At 32.7% G+C, this 17,724-nt stretch overlaps 3 protein-coding genes across 3 annotated transcripts; 2 read left to right on the top strand and 1 right to left on the bottom strand.

Annotated features, from left to right (window-relative positions):
* Positions 1-5,349: 5,349 nt before the first annotated feature.
* On the top strand, positions 5,350-7,095 carry LOC122605636. Its single transcript, XM_043778591.1, has 2 exons — positions 5,350-5,839; positions 6,000-7,095. The coding sequence occupies exons 1-2, from the start codon at positions 5,474-5,476 to the stop codon at positions 6,159-6,161; spliced, it is 528 nt and encodes a 175-aa protein (XP_043634526.1). The 5' UTR covers positions 5,350-5,473; the 3' UTR covers positions 6,162-7,095.
* A 1,738-nt stretch (positions 7,096-8,833) lies between these two features.
* Positions 8,834-10,436, top strand: LOC122606131. Its single transcript, XM_043779093.1, has 2 exons — positions 8,834-8,907; positions 9,316-10,436. Exons 1-2 carry the CDS (start codon positions 8,851-8,853, stop codon positions 10,402-10,404), a joined length of 1,146 nt encoding a protein of 381 aa, XP_043635028.1. The 5' UTR covers positions 8,834-8,850; the 3' UTR covers positions 10,405-10,436.
* Positions 10,437-10,823: 387 nt separating this feature from the next.
* LOC122605688 (SUPPRESSOR OF GAMMA RESPONSE 1-like) lies at positions 10,824-14,510 on the bottom strand. The gene is made up of 6 exons (XM_043778642.1): positions 14,408-14,510; positions 13,148-13,280; positions 12,828-13,014; positions 11,976-12,469; positions 11,284-11,595; positions 10,824-11,195 (listed from the first exon to the last, which is right to left on the bottom strand). Exons 1-6 carry the CDS (start codon positions 14,413-14,415, stop codon positions 11,142-11,144), a joined length of 1,188 nt encoding a protein of 395 aa, XP_043634577.1. The 5' UTR covers positions 14,416-14,510; the 3' UTR covers positions 10,824-11,141.
* Positions 14,511-17,724: the final 3,214 nt, after the last annotated feature.

Here is a 17,724-nt window from a genome sequence, read left to right as displayed (position 1 = left end):
TAAAAATTAAGTTCAAAAGTATGACGTATAAAAAATTAAGTTAAAAAGTTAATATATTGATTTGTTAGAATATTTTAGTCATTAGTGTTAGGTGTTTTACTTTTTGGTTAGAATATTGACAAATTAAAAATAACGTAGATTAAAATTTGTTAAAAAAATTGATTAAAATAAGTAGCCAAGATTATGTTAAAAATATATGTATTGAACTAAATATACAAAATTATGTAAAAATTTGAATTAAAAATTTCGATTAAATAAACTACTTAAGACGTATTAAAAATTACTATAAAGTTAAATTTAAAAGTATAAAAGTAAATTTATATTGTATAAACGGAGTTCTAAAAATTATTATCAAGTAAAAAAGATATATATAAAAGTAATTAAATTTGTGATAATTTTGTTATATGATTTGTATTTTGCAAAAAACGTATAATATGATTTGTATTTTGCAGTATAGATGGCGACTTACCATGGCGGTGATGGCGGCAATGAAGACCCACGTCGACCATGGTGGAAGATTACATGGGGCTGCAAAGGCCGCGGCGGTAAGGAATTTGGTTTTTTTATAATTCATATTTTAATTTAATATTTTTTTTACTAACTTGTCTTTTTAGAATTTGGTTCTTTATAATTCATATTTTAATTTAATATTTTTTTACTAACTTGTTTTTTTAATTTTTGCTAGCCCCACGAAAGGGAAAGGGGAGGGGGCCCTGTCAAAATTTAAATCTGGAGGCCGAGTTCGCGAAAAAAGGCCGTCTGTCGATCGACTTTGACACGAGCAGCTTAAAAACGTGGCAGGCGATCGGCTCAAATTCTTCTATGATAAGAGCCTCATTGGCACATTGGTCCGCCACATCCCTCAGACATACGACTCCTGGACCATGTGCCTGCTGAAAGAAAGGAGTTTATCATCCCGACTCTGAACGTAAAATATTATTAATTTTTAACTTCTTCTTTGATGTTTGTATCAATTTTTAATTTCGCTAACTTTTACTTTTATAAATTGCAGACTCGGTTCAAATTGGACCACTTTATTCAGATTCCTAACCCCGAGGATCCTATCAGGCGAGGGTTCAGGCTGTGTGTTGACAGGGACTGCTCAGATCAGTATCGGCTTCGAAAGAGCCAGTTCAAGAGAGCCCACTTTTCCAAAAAGGGGGGCCTGGATGCAATTCCGTAGTTGGAACAGGCTGTTCCTCCAGAGGTATGTCACAGGAGGACTGGAGAGCTTTGTTGGGGTATTACCAGAGGGTAGTTGTCCGAGGGTAGTTGGCCCTTGATTTATAAATCCTGCTCTATAAATCCTGCTTTCCTCCAGTTGGCCTTTGATTTCTGTATCTTGTCCGAGGAGGATATCATTAACACATTGAATTATTCTTTGAAATGTACATCTCCCCTGTAACTCGGACTTGAGGAGTGAATGCTCAGCCTCAACTCTGTTGGTAGTGTAGTTACGGTAGTTGAGGTGCTGATCCACCCAAAAGGACACAAACTTTTCCTTGTACGGGGAAAGCCACTCCTTCTGCAGGTACTTGTAAACCTCTGTCAATTTAACATTTGATTAGCTTGTGTGGGTATATGTGATTTACCAAAAATTAGAAAAAAAAAACTTCAAAAGCACTTCACTTACTGTCTAAACGGGGACCCATCTTCTCTTTTAAATATGATAAATTGTTGGTGTACTCTTCTAGTGTGCGGGACTCGTAAAGTTTTTTCCACCATCCGTAAAAAGGCCCCCATTTCCTTTCCCCTTTTAACGATGGCATGCTAAATTTGTCTATGTTCCTCCATATGTGCACTCTACACAGTAAATGGTATGCTTCAGGCATAACGGTTTTGCATGCTTTCATTAGCGCCAGATCCCGGTCCGTGAGTACCACGCGCACAACAAAGCCTTCACCTAACGTCGACTTCAAACACTCTAACACCCATCTATAATTATGCTCTTGTTCGCTTATGATAAACGCATATGATATGCTAAAGGTCCTGTTTGTTGGAGTGACACCAACGATCTCGACCAACAGCATGTTGTACATATTAGTTTTGTACGTGGCGTCTATTTGGATAACATAAGGAAATGCACGCCACAACTTAAATGATGTCGGATGTATAAAAAACAGATTCTCCAACCGACCAGATACACTGTTTGTTGTATGATAATACAAGTAATTATGCTCCTTAAGCATACTGAACATAACCTGTTTCGTTTGAACAATATGGCGTACATATGTCGTTTCAGATACTCTATCATAGTAAATAAATAAAAAGATATGTAAATTTGATATAATATACCTACGTTGGAGTGTTCCCATGTTTTTCGGCCGCCTTCTTCCGCATAGCTTTTTGGAAATTGTAAATGTCATCACTGCGGGTCAAGTTTCCTGGAAAATTTTCTTTCAATAGCTTTAACATCTTACGGGGCGTAGTACCGCGATGATATTCTTTTTCCAGAAATAATCTCTCCTCTTCAGTCAACCTTCTTGCGTACGCGTAACCCTCCAGATTCTCAGCTAGATAGTGATTATGTGTGTCGTCTACAACCGTTATCCTCCAACCATCATCAGTCAAACGACCGATTAATCTAAAGGGGCACTGACATTTAAGTGTCTTTTTAACGAGCCCGTCTATCGTATCATCCATTTTCCCAAAAAGATTACAGACTATCGTCACTTTATTTTTTACATCAGCTAAGTTGGAATTTGTTCGTCGTTTAATTAACACATAACCAAGTTGCAATCCTGTACTTTTGGCCTAGTTGAACAATTCTTCGTGTGAATCGAACACCTAAATTAGTTTTTTTTTTTAAATTATCATTAAATTGTATACTTATAAATATCTAACATTTTAAATATGCAATAAATATAACAACGAAACACAAATTAAATAGTACTAAAATATAAATATTTTAATGATATTTGCATAAATTAGTTTTTTTTTTAAATTATCATTAATTTGTATACTAATAAATATCTAACATTTTAAATATGCAATAAATATAACAACGAAACACAAATTAAATAGTACTAAAATATAAATATTTTAATGATATTTGCATAAATTAGTTTTTTTTTTAAAATTATCATTAATTTGTATACTAATAAATATCTAACATTTTAAATATGCAATAAATATAACAACGAAACACAAATTAAATAGTACTAAAATATAAATATTTTAATGATATTTGCATAAATTAGTTTTTTTTTAAAAATTATCATTAATTTGTATACTAATAAATATCTAACATTTTAAAATTGCAATATCTAACATTTTCAAATTGCAATAAATTTAACAACGAAACACAAATTAAATTTGATTAACACATAACCAAGCTGCAATCCTGTACTTTTGGCCCAGTTGAACAATTCTTCGTGTGAATCGAACACCTAAATTAGTTTTTTTTTTTAAATTATCATTAAATTGTATACTTATAAATATCTAACATTTTAAATATGCAATAAATATAACAACGAAACACAAATTAAATAGTACTAAAATATAAATATTTTAATGATATTTGCATAAATTAGTTTTTTTTTTAAATTATCATTAATTTGTATACTAATAAATATCTAACATTTTAAATATGCAATAAATATAACAACGAAACACAAATTAAATAGTACTAAAATATAAATATTTTAATGATATTTGCATAAATTAGTTTTTTTTTTAAATTATCATTAATTTGTATACTAATAAATATCTAACATTTTAAATATGCAATAAATATAACAACGAAACACAAATTATATAGTACTAAAATATAAATATTTTAATGATATTTGCATAAATTAGTTTTTTTTTTTAAATTGTCATTAATTTGTATACTAATAAATATCTAACATTTTAAAATTGCAATATCTAACATTTTAAAATTGCAATAAATTTAACAACGAAACACAAATGAAATAGTACTAAAATATAAATATTTTAATGATATTTGCCTAAATTAGTTTTTTTTTAAAAAAATTATCATTAATTTGTATACTAATAAATATCTAACATTTTAAAATTGCAATATCTAACATTTTAAAATTGCACTAAATTTAACATCCTAACACAAATTAAATAGTACTAAAATATAAATATTTTAATGATATTTGCCTAAATTAGTTTTTTTTTTTAAATTATCATTAATTTGTATACTAATAAATATCTAACATTTTAAAATTGCAATATCTAACATTTTAAAATTGCAATAAATTTAACATCCTAACACAAATTATATAGTACTAAAATATAAATATTCTAATGATATTTGCCTAAATTAGTTTTTTTTTTTTAAATTATCATTAATTTGTATACTAATAAATATCTAACATTTTATATATGCAATATCTAACATTTTAAAATTGCAATAAATTTAACAACGAAACACAAATTAAGTAGTACTAAAATATAAATATTTTAATGATATTTGCCTAAATTAGTTTTTTTTTAAAAGGCGTCTGGTAACCCGACCACCTTTTTGGTAACCTAAATTATCATTAATTTGTATACTAATAAATATCTGACATTTTAAATATGCAATAAATTTAACAAAAAAACACAAATTAAATACTACTAAAATATAAACTAATAATGATATTTGCCTAAATTAGTTTTTTTTAAAGTTAACAAGGATACCTGATCGGTGTGGAAGACCCTAGCGTCGTAGTCAAAATGAGGGGCCGCCTCTGGTATGTCAAATTCTTCATCAGGTTCTTCTAAGTGAAGCTCAAAACCTTCCGCACCCATTTCGCCCCATATACTTTCAAAATCCATCTGAAATAATGATAAACTATAATAATAATACTAAAGTTCTACAATTTATAGTATATTGAAAATCTAATGTATATTTATATATCTATATCTATCTATATAAATGAAAACAATAACACACATATATATATATATTGAAAATTGAAAGAACTGAAAGAACTATAACTATAACTATATTGAGATAGAACTGAAAGAACAAATAGAACTTGAAAACGATTTTGAGAAAATCGGACGATACGAGTTTCCATATATAGAACCGCTCGTACACTGTGGACTTGATGGTCCACAGTGGAGTATGTTTTTATCCACTTTTTGCAGCGAGGTCGCTGCAAAAAGTGGATAAAAACAAACTTCACTGTGGACCATTAAGTCCACAGTGTACGGTTTCGTACAATGACTTTTTGCAGCGAACCCTCGCTGCAAAAAGTGTGGTCATTTATTAAAAAACTGGTCGGGTCACCAGGCGCCTATATTTATCATAAAATATAACCGTTTATGCTTACTGTACAACTTGTTAATGCAAAATAACTGTTAATGTATCGAAAGACATGACTACCCATTTCTAATTGGGCGATTGTCATTTCACTTCTCTATCTGAATTTAACAACAAATTGCAAAATTCAAATCTCCAGAAATCATAAATACAACAAACAAACTAAAAACACTCTCTCAAATTCAATTCAAATTTGAAATTTCATCGTTTTACATGGAAACACTAAACCAACAAGATTGGGAAGTCGTCAACGAAGACGGCTTCATCTTCCGCCGTCCCAAGCGTCTAAATCTCGACCTCACCAACGCCTCCGCCGCCGCACCACCGCCGGATCCGGCAGCTGAAGCCAAAGCGCGCGTAGAAAGAAAGAAAAGGGCTCTATTAAAGCTAAAATCCAAGTATGGACAAGAGATACGTCATTGGGAACTTTTATCAAACACCTTGCAGGCATTAGAAAACCGCACCTCAAATCAACCAATTCCGACATCACCGCCGGCGCAAGATCAAACCGTCGCTGTTCCGCCGGAGAGCTCCTCGGATTCTGCTTCCCGGGAACTCGCTGATACCCTTCTGGCTCAGGTACTTTGTGGGTCAAAATCTTGAATTTTAGGGCTTTTTTAGGGTTAACATTAATTTTATTTGATTAAAATTTGGAATGGAAAGTTGATGTTTTTATTGATGGGTTTCGAATATTATTGATGGGTTTTGAAATAATTTGTGGGTTTTGAATATTTTGTAGGTTTCAGCTCAGGAAGCTACAATTATTGAGATTTCAAGATTGTGTGATGGTGTGGAAGCCTTATGCGAAGACGAAGAACAACGGCTGAAGCAACGGTTTATGGATTTACCGATTTGGGACCCGTCTCCACAAGAGCTAATGACAGCATTAGTAGAAGAATGAGGTTTTAACTATGGGTGTAACCTAACAGTAAGCTAGAAGATGAAACCTTGATCACAGGGTAAAATGTGGGTAAGTCTCTGTTACTATTGGGAATTTGTTGTGATATATTTTCGTGTTTAGTGAACGTAGATAGATTCAGTGAGCTAGAAAGATATGATTGAACAAATATTGGGATACTTATGTGTTAGAGAAGAAGCACATTGTTAGATGTAAGGACCTAGGTTAGGAGACTTGGTTGGTTTTTGTACAAGCGTCGGAATGTATTCGAGATTTTGTATAAAAAAGCTTCGATTTATCAACTACTGTTCTCAGATTGAACTCCCAAAGTTTGTCTTTTCAACTCTGCTTTCCCCATTAGAAAGGACTTTCAATAGCAAAGAACCTGTTAATTTTGAGATTAGACTATTACGGCTTTAAGGATCTCTAATCGAACCATTGGCAGTTGGCATTTCCCCATTGGTTTGTAAGTTTGTTTGATATTTTCTTGGATTATAAGAATTTTACGACAGTACCATGCTTGTTGATTGAACATTGAAGTAGGTGATGGTTTTACGATATTAAAAATATGATTTAACCAAGGGCATCATCGCCAGATTCATGTCAAGTGGCTTATAGTACTTTTACCTTTAGTGATTAAAGATTTGATTGTGAAGTTTGCAGCATGACTTGACTTCTATCATTCTATGTAGTGTGGTTCACCTTTTACATAGCTAAGAGCACCAGGAATGGGGTTGGCGTCGGCGTCGCCCACTGGGAGTCCAGTGCCGAACCGATCCCCATGCCGCCCCTTTTGTATGCGTCTCATACCTGATGCTCTAAAATGGGTGAAGTTTTGAATTCGTATCATTGGACTATCTTGTTGAGCTAAACTGCTGGCAGTGATGACCAGAATGTTGTACTAAATCAAGTTATATTGCTTGCATTACTTATTTAATTTAGGTGGTTGACAAATTTTGAATTCCATAATTGACTTTTCCCCTTATATGTATTCTTAAAAATGGCAAGATTGGAAGGGGTATCAAAACAGAAACAGATTCATTGTATTTTTTAGTTGTCAGTTGGTTGGCTCATTATAGCTTTTAGTTATCATATGAACTTTATTTGGGATGTCAACAATTTGGTTAAAATTTAGGAATAAAATTGATGGGCTTAAGTCATTTATAACTTTCTGTTTTTAGTTTTTCTTTTCAGTTTTGTTATCTGAACAGTTAAAAGAGAGGAATGACAATCATGTTCTGTTTTTAACTTTTCATGTATGGATTGTGAGTTGGTATATTGGGGGACACGAATGTTTCAACCCAAACTCAACCCGTTTATATAACCATGCTAAAGACTTGGATAGTGCATACTGCATACCTTACATTTCAATAAAGAATAAAATCCAATCTAAATTTAGCTCATGAAAATGCAAACTATATAAAGTAAGGAAGTTCCCCTGAAAATGTGTCATTAGTCATTACTCATTAGTAAGGTTGTCAATGAATCGAATGAAGTGTTCATGTTCATTAGTTACCTAATCAAATAGTTAATGAACATATAATTGTGTTTATGTTCGTTCACAGGAAATTTTCTTTGTTCATGTATGTTCGCTTTTGGGATCCAGTGATCGTTTCTGAATATTTCCATAAGATATTTCCAAGCCTGCACCTTTTGTAAAGAGGTATAACATGTTAACCACTATAGCACTGTGGAGTGTGGAGATGGTTAACATAACAAAATAGAAATGGAAAGTTAAAAGTGAAAAGCTACCAAAGTTCAGAAGCTAAAGAAGTGTTTATATGGATAAAAAAATATATTATTTGTTTTCAATCGAAGTATAGATATCAATTATAGTTATAGTTTTAGCTACAAATAATGTACATATAAACAAACATATACGAACAAACATAAATGAACGAACATTCGTGAACTGATCATTGAACGTTTATGAACATATATGACAACTAGAGTTATGTTCACTTTCGTTTAACTACACGGACAGTTTTTTTTTTATCTATGTTAGTTCATTTAACTAAAATACCGGAAAAGAAAACTTTCCGGCAAAATATTCATGAACAGTTCATCGAATTTTCAGTTAATTATAGCCTACTTATTACTCATTCAAGGATTCAAAGTAGAAAACGTACTTAATAAGAATACCAAATTTAAAAAAACTGACAAATAAAAAAATCTAATTACAAACCAACCCCAAACCACGCCTTCGTCGTTTAACGTGGGAGGATCGCAAGGAAACGGTTTTATGCTAATCAACCGCCCTTAGTTACAATTCAAATATCATTTATTAAATACCGCTTAACATATGACAAATTTAATGAAAAAGTAAATAAAAAAAGCTAATTAATTTTATCATTTCGTTTTATTTAATTTTTGAAAGATAGAGGGAGAAAAAGACATAGTTGATATATTTATAGAAACATAATCTGTATGTCTATATATATATATATATATATATATATTGTAAGAACCAACAGCCTAATAATCCGGAAGGTTTATCTGGTTGGACATTGAAGGTCATTTGTTTGCATTGGGTTTTGATCAGGGTTTCTGGCTACCTAATTCCATTAAATTAACAACAAAAAATATAACATAAGAAGGCTTAACAGTTTTTGTGAGAGGGTCTCATTACATCATTATAGATTTGATATATGTATATTATTATTTTACATATGCTTCTTTGATTTAAGGCCTCATGAAGGTTGGTGATGATTTTTCAACTTCCAAAAAGAGTGATGACATCTGTTTTAAGGTAATGTTTGCATTTTGCCTTTGTTCTTAACTTTGTTTTTTCCAACCCAATTCATATACATGGCTTCATTCATGGTCTTTGTACATTTATTTTCATGAAGAATTCTTTAAATTCAATTAAAAAAACGGTTGTTTTTTCAAACTTTTCATATGAGATTATTGTTTGTTGTTACAAAAGAAATTTTATTGTAACAGACCAACTTTTTACATTTTTTGTTCATTTTTTTTTGTAATTGGGATAATGACACATTACACATGCATACACTTTCCAAATTTGTGCTTGTTTTGCATTGATCATCAACGAATGAAAATTTATGGACTAACCATATATCTTTGATTCTATAAGAATCATTTTTATTTTTATCATCAAATTGATCATTTAGAAAGTGTTGTTCATCATAATATGCAGGTGGCAAACAGGTTATCAAGAATCCGATGGATGGTAAGAGGTCTCGATTTCAAGACATTCATTGTGTTATTTGTTATACTGCCATCAGCCATCGCAGGAATATACGTTCATGGCCAAAAAGTTACATACTTCCTCCGGCCGTTATGGCAGTCACCACCAAAACCTTTTATTCATATACCTCACTACTATCATCCAAACGTATCAATGGAGTCGTTATGCAAACTTCACGGTTGGGAGCTTCGTGATTACCCTAGGAGAGTATTTGATGCAGTGTTATTTAGTAATGAAATAGACATGCTTACAATTAGATGGAAAGAAATGTACCCTTATATCACTCAGTTTGTTCTTCTAGAATCCAACTCAACATTCACAGGCATATCTAAAAAACTCAACTATGCAATCAATAGAGAAAAGTTTGACTTTGTCGAGTCAAGATTGACTTATGGAACAATAGGTGGAAGGTTTAAGAAAGGAGAAAACCCCTTTATCGAAGAGGCTTATCAACGGGTGGCTCTTGATAATCTCTTAAGAATAGCCGGTATTGAAGATGATGATCTTTTGATTATGTCTGATGTTGATGAAATTCCTAGTGCTCACACAATCGATCTTTTGAGATGGTGTGATGGGCCACCGCAGATTCTTCATTTGAATTTGAACAATTATTTGTATTCGTTTGAGTTCAATTTGGATCATAAAAGTTGGAGGGCTACGGTTCATCAGTATGAAAAGGGTAAAACGAAATATGTTCATTACAGGCAAAGTGATTACTTGTTGGCAGATTCGGGTTGGCATTGTAGTTTTTGTTTTAGAAATATAAGTGATTTTGTGTTTAAGATGAAAGCTTATAGTCATACAGACAGGGTGAAATTTTCTCATTATCTTGACCCGAAAAGGATTCAGAAAGTTGTTTGCAACGGCGCAGACCTGTATGATATGCTTCCTGAGGAGTACACTTTCCGCGAGCTCATTGGGAAAATGGGCCCGATCCCACATTCATATTCAGCAGTCCATCTCCCTTCGTATCTCTTGGAAAATGCTGATAAGTACAGATATCTTTTGCCTGGAAATTGCCTTCGTGAAGATGGTTAAGTTGCCTGGTGTCGTCCTGCTTAGATCTGTGCATTTAGAGGTGATTAAATCAATTGTACATTTACATTGTTCTTCCATACACCAGCACGTCCGAGCATACCACCACCACAGTGCTTGCTTTTTTCCGGGCTGTGGAGGTGTTAGTTTCATACATTTGCCTTGTATCTAGTTTCAAGTTTTGTTTTGTTAGTTGGATTGCTATGAAGTACATTGTGCAAAGCAGTAAACATACATCTCTTTTCATCATTACTAATATTTTCAGTTAGGTTAACCATATCGGAAAGAAAAAAACAGCCTATAAATTCAGTTATGATTAAAAATGATTAAACCCTTCAACAACAAAAAATATACTCTAGTTAGTAATATTGTTTTAGACCTATCAATGAAATCTTAGCACACAGTAATTAATAGCCCTGATCAAAATAATTAGATAATCACATTCTCAAAATGTAGATCGCCAAAACAAATGGTGTATCCACACCATTAAACCATACGAGTTACAAGTTTCAAAATATATTTGATCTACAATGCATATTCAGAGGCCAAGACATGAAAGGGAAAAATCAGAGTCTCATTAAACTAGATCATAATGCTTTGTCTAATAGCATCTATTTCAACAAAGCAATTGCAGAAAGAGAACCCCATAGCAGCAAACCTTCAGTTTCTTTTCAGCATTTGAATAAATAACCAAAAGAACGACATACATGTCCCTTAATGTCCCAGATCATTTCCATTCTCTACAACCGCCCTAACCAGCCAAATATGCTGTCTTGTGATGAAAAATGTAAGTCCTGCATAGACGTCATAACAAGGGAGTAAACTAACATGCAACTTCCTTCACAATCTAATCAAAAAGCATAGAAAGGATACTGGGCTTACAGAAAGGTTGAAATCCGGTGGTGTGCCCAGGTCCAGATTCTCAAGTTCAGCAGCTTCAGCACTTGCACCTCTACTGGTTCCGGGAGCACCATTGGAGTTGACATTAGAGCCAGATTGAAGACCATGATATAGGTTTGAGTCACCAAGAGGGGCATAAGTATCAAGATTCTCGTTGCAGAATAACGCATCATCAAATGCATCTAAATCAACTGTTTGTGAATCGTCTTCCCAAATGGGCAACTCCAAATTATCATTACTTTGGGCATTAGAAGAGGAAGCAATACATTTCTGCTCAGCTTGCCACACTGAATCCTAATCCAATAACAAATAACAGCAGTCAACATTGTCAGTTTGTCACATGAAAAACTACAGTATTAATTTCTACCCATATACTTATAAAAGGGTCTATTTGAGTTATGTTTCATCTCTAAAGGGTCTCACGGGTGATTGAAAGTTGCTAAAAGGGTAAGTGCCAAACTGGTGAAGTGGGTCTAGTGGGTAGGAAGTCATGTAAGATCCATTTTTAATGCATACAGCTTCTTAATCATTTTATTCAGAAAATTAGATCATCATGGATAAATAACTTTTGAAATCATCTTTAACATACCAAGTATGAAAAAAAAAAAGGATATAAATGTTTCAGGTCAACCCCACTCGATTAAACCCCAACTGAAAAACAAGAGTATCCCAACCTGTGCTGGTGTCTGGAGAACACAATCAGTAGTAACATTATCGCATAAAACGGACTTTCCGGGACGAGGTGGATCACGAGCATCAGTATTTGGAGTCTTTGGGCTTGTTAGGCGCATCCATGCATCTAATTCATCACTTTCACCAAGATTATCCAGCTTCTCAATCTCTTTCTCTGACTGATAGAATATCTTTGCAACCACATATTGCCCGTCCTTCTCATCTTCAACTGTTCCTAAATGATACTGATGCATAACCCAGTTCAGTTTATAAGGTTTTGAACCACCACCACCACTTCCATAAAGGACCAATATCTTCTTGCACCCTATTTGAACTCCATTCTGCTTAATAGCTTTCGTTTTGCCAGTCTTGTGCCAGCGAACATCCATGTTCAAAGTAGATTCTTTGCAGACCTTGCGACGCTTCCTTTGACCAGTAGTGTATGCATTTGTGGTCCTATAAAAGTAATGAACACTGTTTCCATCTTTTCTAGCCCCTATAGTACAAATCAAATTGGTCAAAGTTAACAGAAGGGGTTTTCAAGCTCACAAGTCACTGATAACACGATAGACAAAATGATTTACTGATTTCATATTCATAAACCATTCGATCTACAAAGGGTTTTAGGTATGGGTCAATTTGGGATATATTTCGATCTCTGGCGAGTTAAATAAATAAAATAGAAAAAATTAGCTTGGTGGGTAACACATATTAAAAGCCGCCAAAGTGTGTTTTAAACACACAAACCTCAAACATTCTTTTATTCAGAAAACTGCTTAGACCTATTGCCCAACCCACCCACATTTCCATCTCTAGTAATTGCTGACATGTTACATCACAAGTACTCTGCTCACCAGGAAGATTCTCAGGATGCTTGGAGCATATTCCTTCATCCACGTCAATTGTAGGGATGAAATCATTGATAAATGGGTGTGGTGTTGTGTTTCCCTCACCACATTTGGCTGCCAGATGTCCCATGAGCTCAACATCAGTGGGTTCAAATTTCACACCAACAGGAAGCCCAGGCCACTCGACTGAAACCTGCAAAGTGAAATGCACACTAGAAGTGAACTTTTTTACTTGAGAAAGATAGTTTTACTAATACAAGTTATTATGAAAGAAATAAGAACTGAAAGATTCATCATTGCTTCGGATATTTTATTAGATTCCTTACATCGCTATTATCAATCTTGTAATGACAGTTTGGACATTCACGGGTCACTCCACCGTCTTTGATTTGATATGCCTTTGGAAGACTAGAAGTTTTCACCTTCCTTGCAATTGTTCTACCATCAATAAGCCAACTCCTATGATATTCAAAGAGTATATTACATAAACTGTAAAACCAACTTTCGTTGAAAAGCTATGGCGCAGTTGGACAAAAACTACCCACAAATGGTAGGATAATGTGGCATGACAAAAGCATAGAAAACTTTCAGAAGGATGAGTATTGGACAGAATATCATGCCGCAATCATCATATGGACAATTTTAGGTAAGATTTAGCAGTTGCTGTAAGTATACTTAAGAAGCAAAAAAAAAAAAAAAATTAGTCGCCCTTTAGTACCAAAATCGATGAAAATATTTTTTAAGGATAACCCATAACAAAATATTTAGTGGTTAGATGGAAGATCTACTACTCATGGTATCTCAAATACCTCTTTGAATAACAAAATCAAGTGATAATAAAACACCAATACCAACAGTGCAATTTTTATAATGACTGCCAAAGGGGGAATATGTAAATGTGGGTTCTCTGCCACAAAAACAAAAAGAAGGATCGTTGCAATCACCCTTTTAAAAACATAGTAATATTTCCCAACCGAAAGCATTATTTCAAATACATTTGGTCTTCTTGTTCCTAAATGTGACACAAAACCATCTTAAACTTATCAATAACCAGTAATTATCTTTACACCCAGGTTTTGCAAACAAACATTTTAACATAAAAAGATGATATCATTGATTTTGGAGAGAAAAGACAACTGCCTAAAATGTTTAACAATGACAAATAATCCAGTATGTCATTTTAATAAACAAATTACCAAACATAGATAATTTATTGGGTCACCAAATAAACAAACATAGATAATTTATTGCATTAGCAATTTGTATAACCAAACATATAAATCATTCAATTAAAGCATTAGCATCTTGTACTACTTAATTAATGAGTAACAGTAATATCAACAGAACCCTAAAAAAAAAATACAAAAATCATCCGGAACAATGATCGGGAATCAGTCTTGGATAAATATAAATTAAAAAAAAAAAAAAAACCCAAAAAAGAGGGAAATCGAAAGGGTTCAATAATTTGGGTTTTAGCATACATATATATTAATAAACCGGGTGTTGGTAGCAGGACGGGTGATATACCCTTAATTAGCATCAAATCAATCTACAATATAAAAATAAATATAGAAAAAGGAACTTACTTTGCCATGATTTGAAGATTGTCACAACATTTGCCACACAGAGGAAAAGAGTGATAGAGAAAATATATATATATTGGGAATTTCCACACTAATGTTGTTTTGTTTCTTAACTAGAGTAAGTAATGTTAGAGAGAGTGTGTGTGTATGTGTGAGGAGACTTGGGAAAAAGACATAGACGAGCGGGAAATTGTAAAGTGTGGGTCCGTTTACCCATTCCGAGCCTTAGCTTCGGGACTACTCTACTTGCCATCTTTTAATTACTATGTTTTTTTCTTTTGGTTCGTCTTAATTTTTTTAGGACTATATTTTATTAGTATACAAAATATTTGTATAATTCAACAACTTATGATTGTTAGAAGTTTTTATATATGGTCTTAGCCGATTTAAAGTATTTTTAGTTTATAAACATGATTTTATGAGATTGATAACTTGTTTAGAGGTGATACTAACATGATATATAATTAGTATGGTTGATATATAATGGTTTCATCAATTATTTTCGCTCTCTTCGGTTTGAAGACAACATTGGCACGAGCTCTTCATTTAGCCTTTTTGGTTGATTTTTTCGGTTAACTGGCGTAAAAGATATGAAGGATGCATGTATATGTTAGTTAGTGTATTAAAGTGAGAAAGGAAGTGAAGATGTTTTATTGGCTAGAGTATGTCAGTTTAAAAGTATTGATGTGAGTTTGATGCGTCCAAATTAAAAAATGGAAGAAAAACTTATTGTTATGAATGGTCTAAAAACATATCACATTTTACAAACAAAATTTTATAAACTTTATTATATGTATTCGTTGTCCTCTTTCTCTTTTCTTTCTTTTTTTTTTTTAATTGGAGCAACTCACATGTCATGTATGTTTGTAAACAAATTGTCTACTTGGTATTGTTCTATTATTATTATTATTATTTATTCCAACGTGAAATAGTCATTACATGTTCAATACAATATATGTGTGCATAGAAAACAAAATATTACTTATGAATAGTGACAGACTGACATCAAACATGTATGATGTCAAGCACAACTACATATACATCGAACAATGTCGTGACCATTCCAAATATCATAAATTATATTTATAGGCAATAAGTTGACATGGGTGACACATGAAAATTTTCTATTTTGAATTAAAGTTGAATTTTTGGAAGAGAATTATAACAATTGAACGTGTAACTTGAAATGGAAAAAAGTAAACATCAATCTGGGTATTAAAATATGCTGTTATCAGCTTTTCCAAAAGTTTAAAACAAGAATCAACACTATATTATACAATAGCTTTGTATTTTTTTAATGTTTATATATATATATATAATATTCTAAATAAAATATAAAATTTAGACTGACAAAAACATTTTTCCAAACCTCGATCCGAACCTAATGTTTTTGTCGAACACTAGAACCAAAAAAACATATTTGGTTCGGAGAAACATTGGAACCGGGATTTAATTTGGGTGGGACCCAGGAGTCAACTTGTTCTCCAAGGATATGCACAGTAATAAAGTGATTAATCGCCACATAACATAAACCCCCCTCAACTTAATTAAATCACATTTTTAGTACTTGTTTTATTATTCAAATTAATAAGAGACCTTTCCCTAAAAACTTTTTCCAATAAAACAGAAGTTTAATCAAACTTTTGGAAACATCGTTTTTTAAAAACTTTTCATATACTTTTTTTCCGTCTATGATAGTATGATACCTCTCATGTCTATATATATATGTTTGAGAAAATTTTATTACATTACCTTGTAGTTTGTCATTTTATTAATTTTTATCCGTGTGTTTATTCTTTTATCATTAGATCACCCTAAAACAACTTTTTTTATCAACAAATCACCCTGCATCCACACGCCGATTAACTCCCTCAGTTACCCCCCTCATGTTCAATGTTCGTCTTTTTATCTTTTATCTTCTTCCCCAAAAGATGTTTACATCTGGATCTTCAATGTTACCTTTCCCCTCATCTTCAATATTATCCCTATGTTCTTTCACATTTATCACCTCTTCATTATTATCTATATATACCATTTGTTTCCATTAATCCATAACCAAAAATCTATCTATATATATAATCTCCACTGCACCAGATTCAACTTATATGGGTTGTTACAAGAGAAGCCCACATGTGAAAACATACATCACTTATCACAAATTAATAATAATAAAAAAAAAAGTCACAAAAATTTTTGGTGAACGCAGCCAAAAGGCAAAAAGCCTTCTCCTTTTTTTGGTGAACGCAGATCCGGCGGCTGCTCTATCAGGGAATAATAATAACAATATTCATAGTAATAATAATAGCAACAACAACAGGTTTATAGTAATAGAAGTATGGCAGCGGCTGCACCGCCGTTGCCTACATCGAAAACAGCAGGAGAAACCCACAACCGCCGTAATTTTTGCAATCAAATCCTCGTAATTGAAGATGATTAAAGGCCGTAATTAAAAAGGTTAAGAAAACAGCAGCCACCGTAACTCACTACCACCATATACATAACCACCACCGTAACACGCAAGAGAAACCCACCACCACAACCAGCCAGAGAAACCCACCACTACAACCCGTTAGTCGGAATGATTACCGGAAAAAAAAAAGAAGGAAATAAAGTGCAAAAGTGTAATCACGAATTCACAATCATTTTGTTTATTTCTCGTCCACCACTTGCATCACCAATTGGTGATTTTCTTTTTATTTTTGACATTCTCATCCATCACTTGCAACACCTTATTCTTTTATTTGATAAAATTAGGTAGGAGGTGAACATTGGAAAATTATAAATTGGGTTATAGATCAGGTTTTGATTGTGAAAATCTTTGGAGGATGGATTTGATCTAGAAATTGATTTGGAGTTATAGATATGAAAATCTTTTGATTTTTTTATTTAAATCTGGGTTTTGGAGTTATAGATCAGGTTTTGTTGATATTTATTTATATAAGAGTGATCTTGAAAAGAAAAGAAGAAAAGGAAAAAAGTGCTTTAAAGGTAAAAAGACGAAATTACCCTCATGTGCATTGCCCATGTGGAGGGTAACTGAGGGAGTTAAATGGCGTGTGGATGTAGGGTGATTTGTTGATAGAGAAAGTTGTTTTAGGGTGATCTAATGATATAAAAAAAGCCAAGGACGAAAATTGATAAAATGACAAATCACAAGATGATGTAATTGAAATTTTCTCCATATGTTTACTTCCATATTGAGGCTATGATTGTCAATAAGTCACAAATCGGTTCTCAAATGCTTAAGTACAATTATAAGGTTTTTTTTTTTTTTTAATCCACAAGTCAATGGACTTTTTCCTTTGAATTTTCTGGTCGGA

This window comes from Erigeron canadensis, chromosome 6 (assembly GCF_010389155.1).
Source record: "Erigeron canadensis isolate Cc75 chromosome 6, C_canadensis_v1, whole genome shotgun sequence".
NCBI lineage: Eukaryota > Viridiplantae > Streptophyta > Magnoliopsida > Asterales > Asteraceae > Erigeron > Erigeron canadensis.
Note: the sequence above shows the minus strand (reverse complement) of the source record. Positions and strands in the feature narration are given on the sequence as shown.

Bases quoted from the DNA above. Each gene is read 5' to 3' on its own strand.
- LOC122605636 (XM_043778591.1), top strand. From the start codon at position 5,474: ATGGAAACACTAAACCAACAAGATTGGGAAGTCGTCAACGAAGACGGC. The intron at 5,840-5,999 runs GTACTTTGTGGG...AATATTTTGTAG, and splicing joins CTGATACCCTTCTGGCTCAG to GTTTCAGCTCAGGAAGCTAC.
- LOC122606131 (XM_043779093.1), top strand. From the start codon at position 8,851: ATGAAGGTTGGTGATGATTTTTCAACTTCCAAAAAGAGTGATGACATC. The intron at 8,908-9,315 runs GTAATGTTTGCA...CATAATATGCAG, and splicing joins GTGATGACATCTGTTTTAAG to GTGGCAAACAGGTTATCAAG.
- LOC122605688 (XM_043778642.1), bottom strand. The intron at 12,470-12,827 runs GTGAGCAGAGTA...TTTGTACTATAG, and splicing joins GCATCCTGAGAATCTTCCTG to GGGCTAGAAAAGATGGAAAC. The intron at 11,196-11,283 runs GTAAGCCCAGTA...ACGTCTATGCAG, and splicing joins CACCGGATTTCAACCTTTCT to GACTTACATTTTTCATCACA.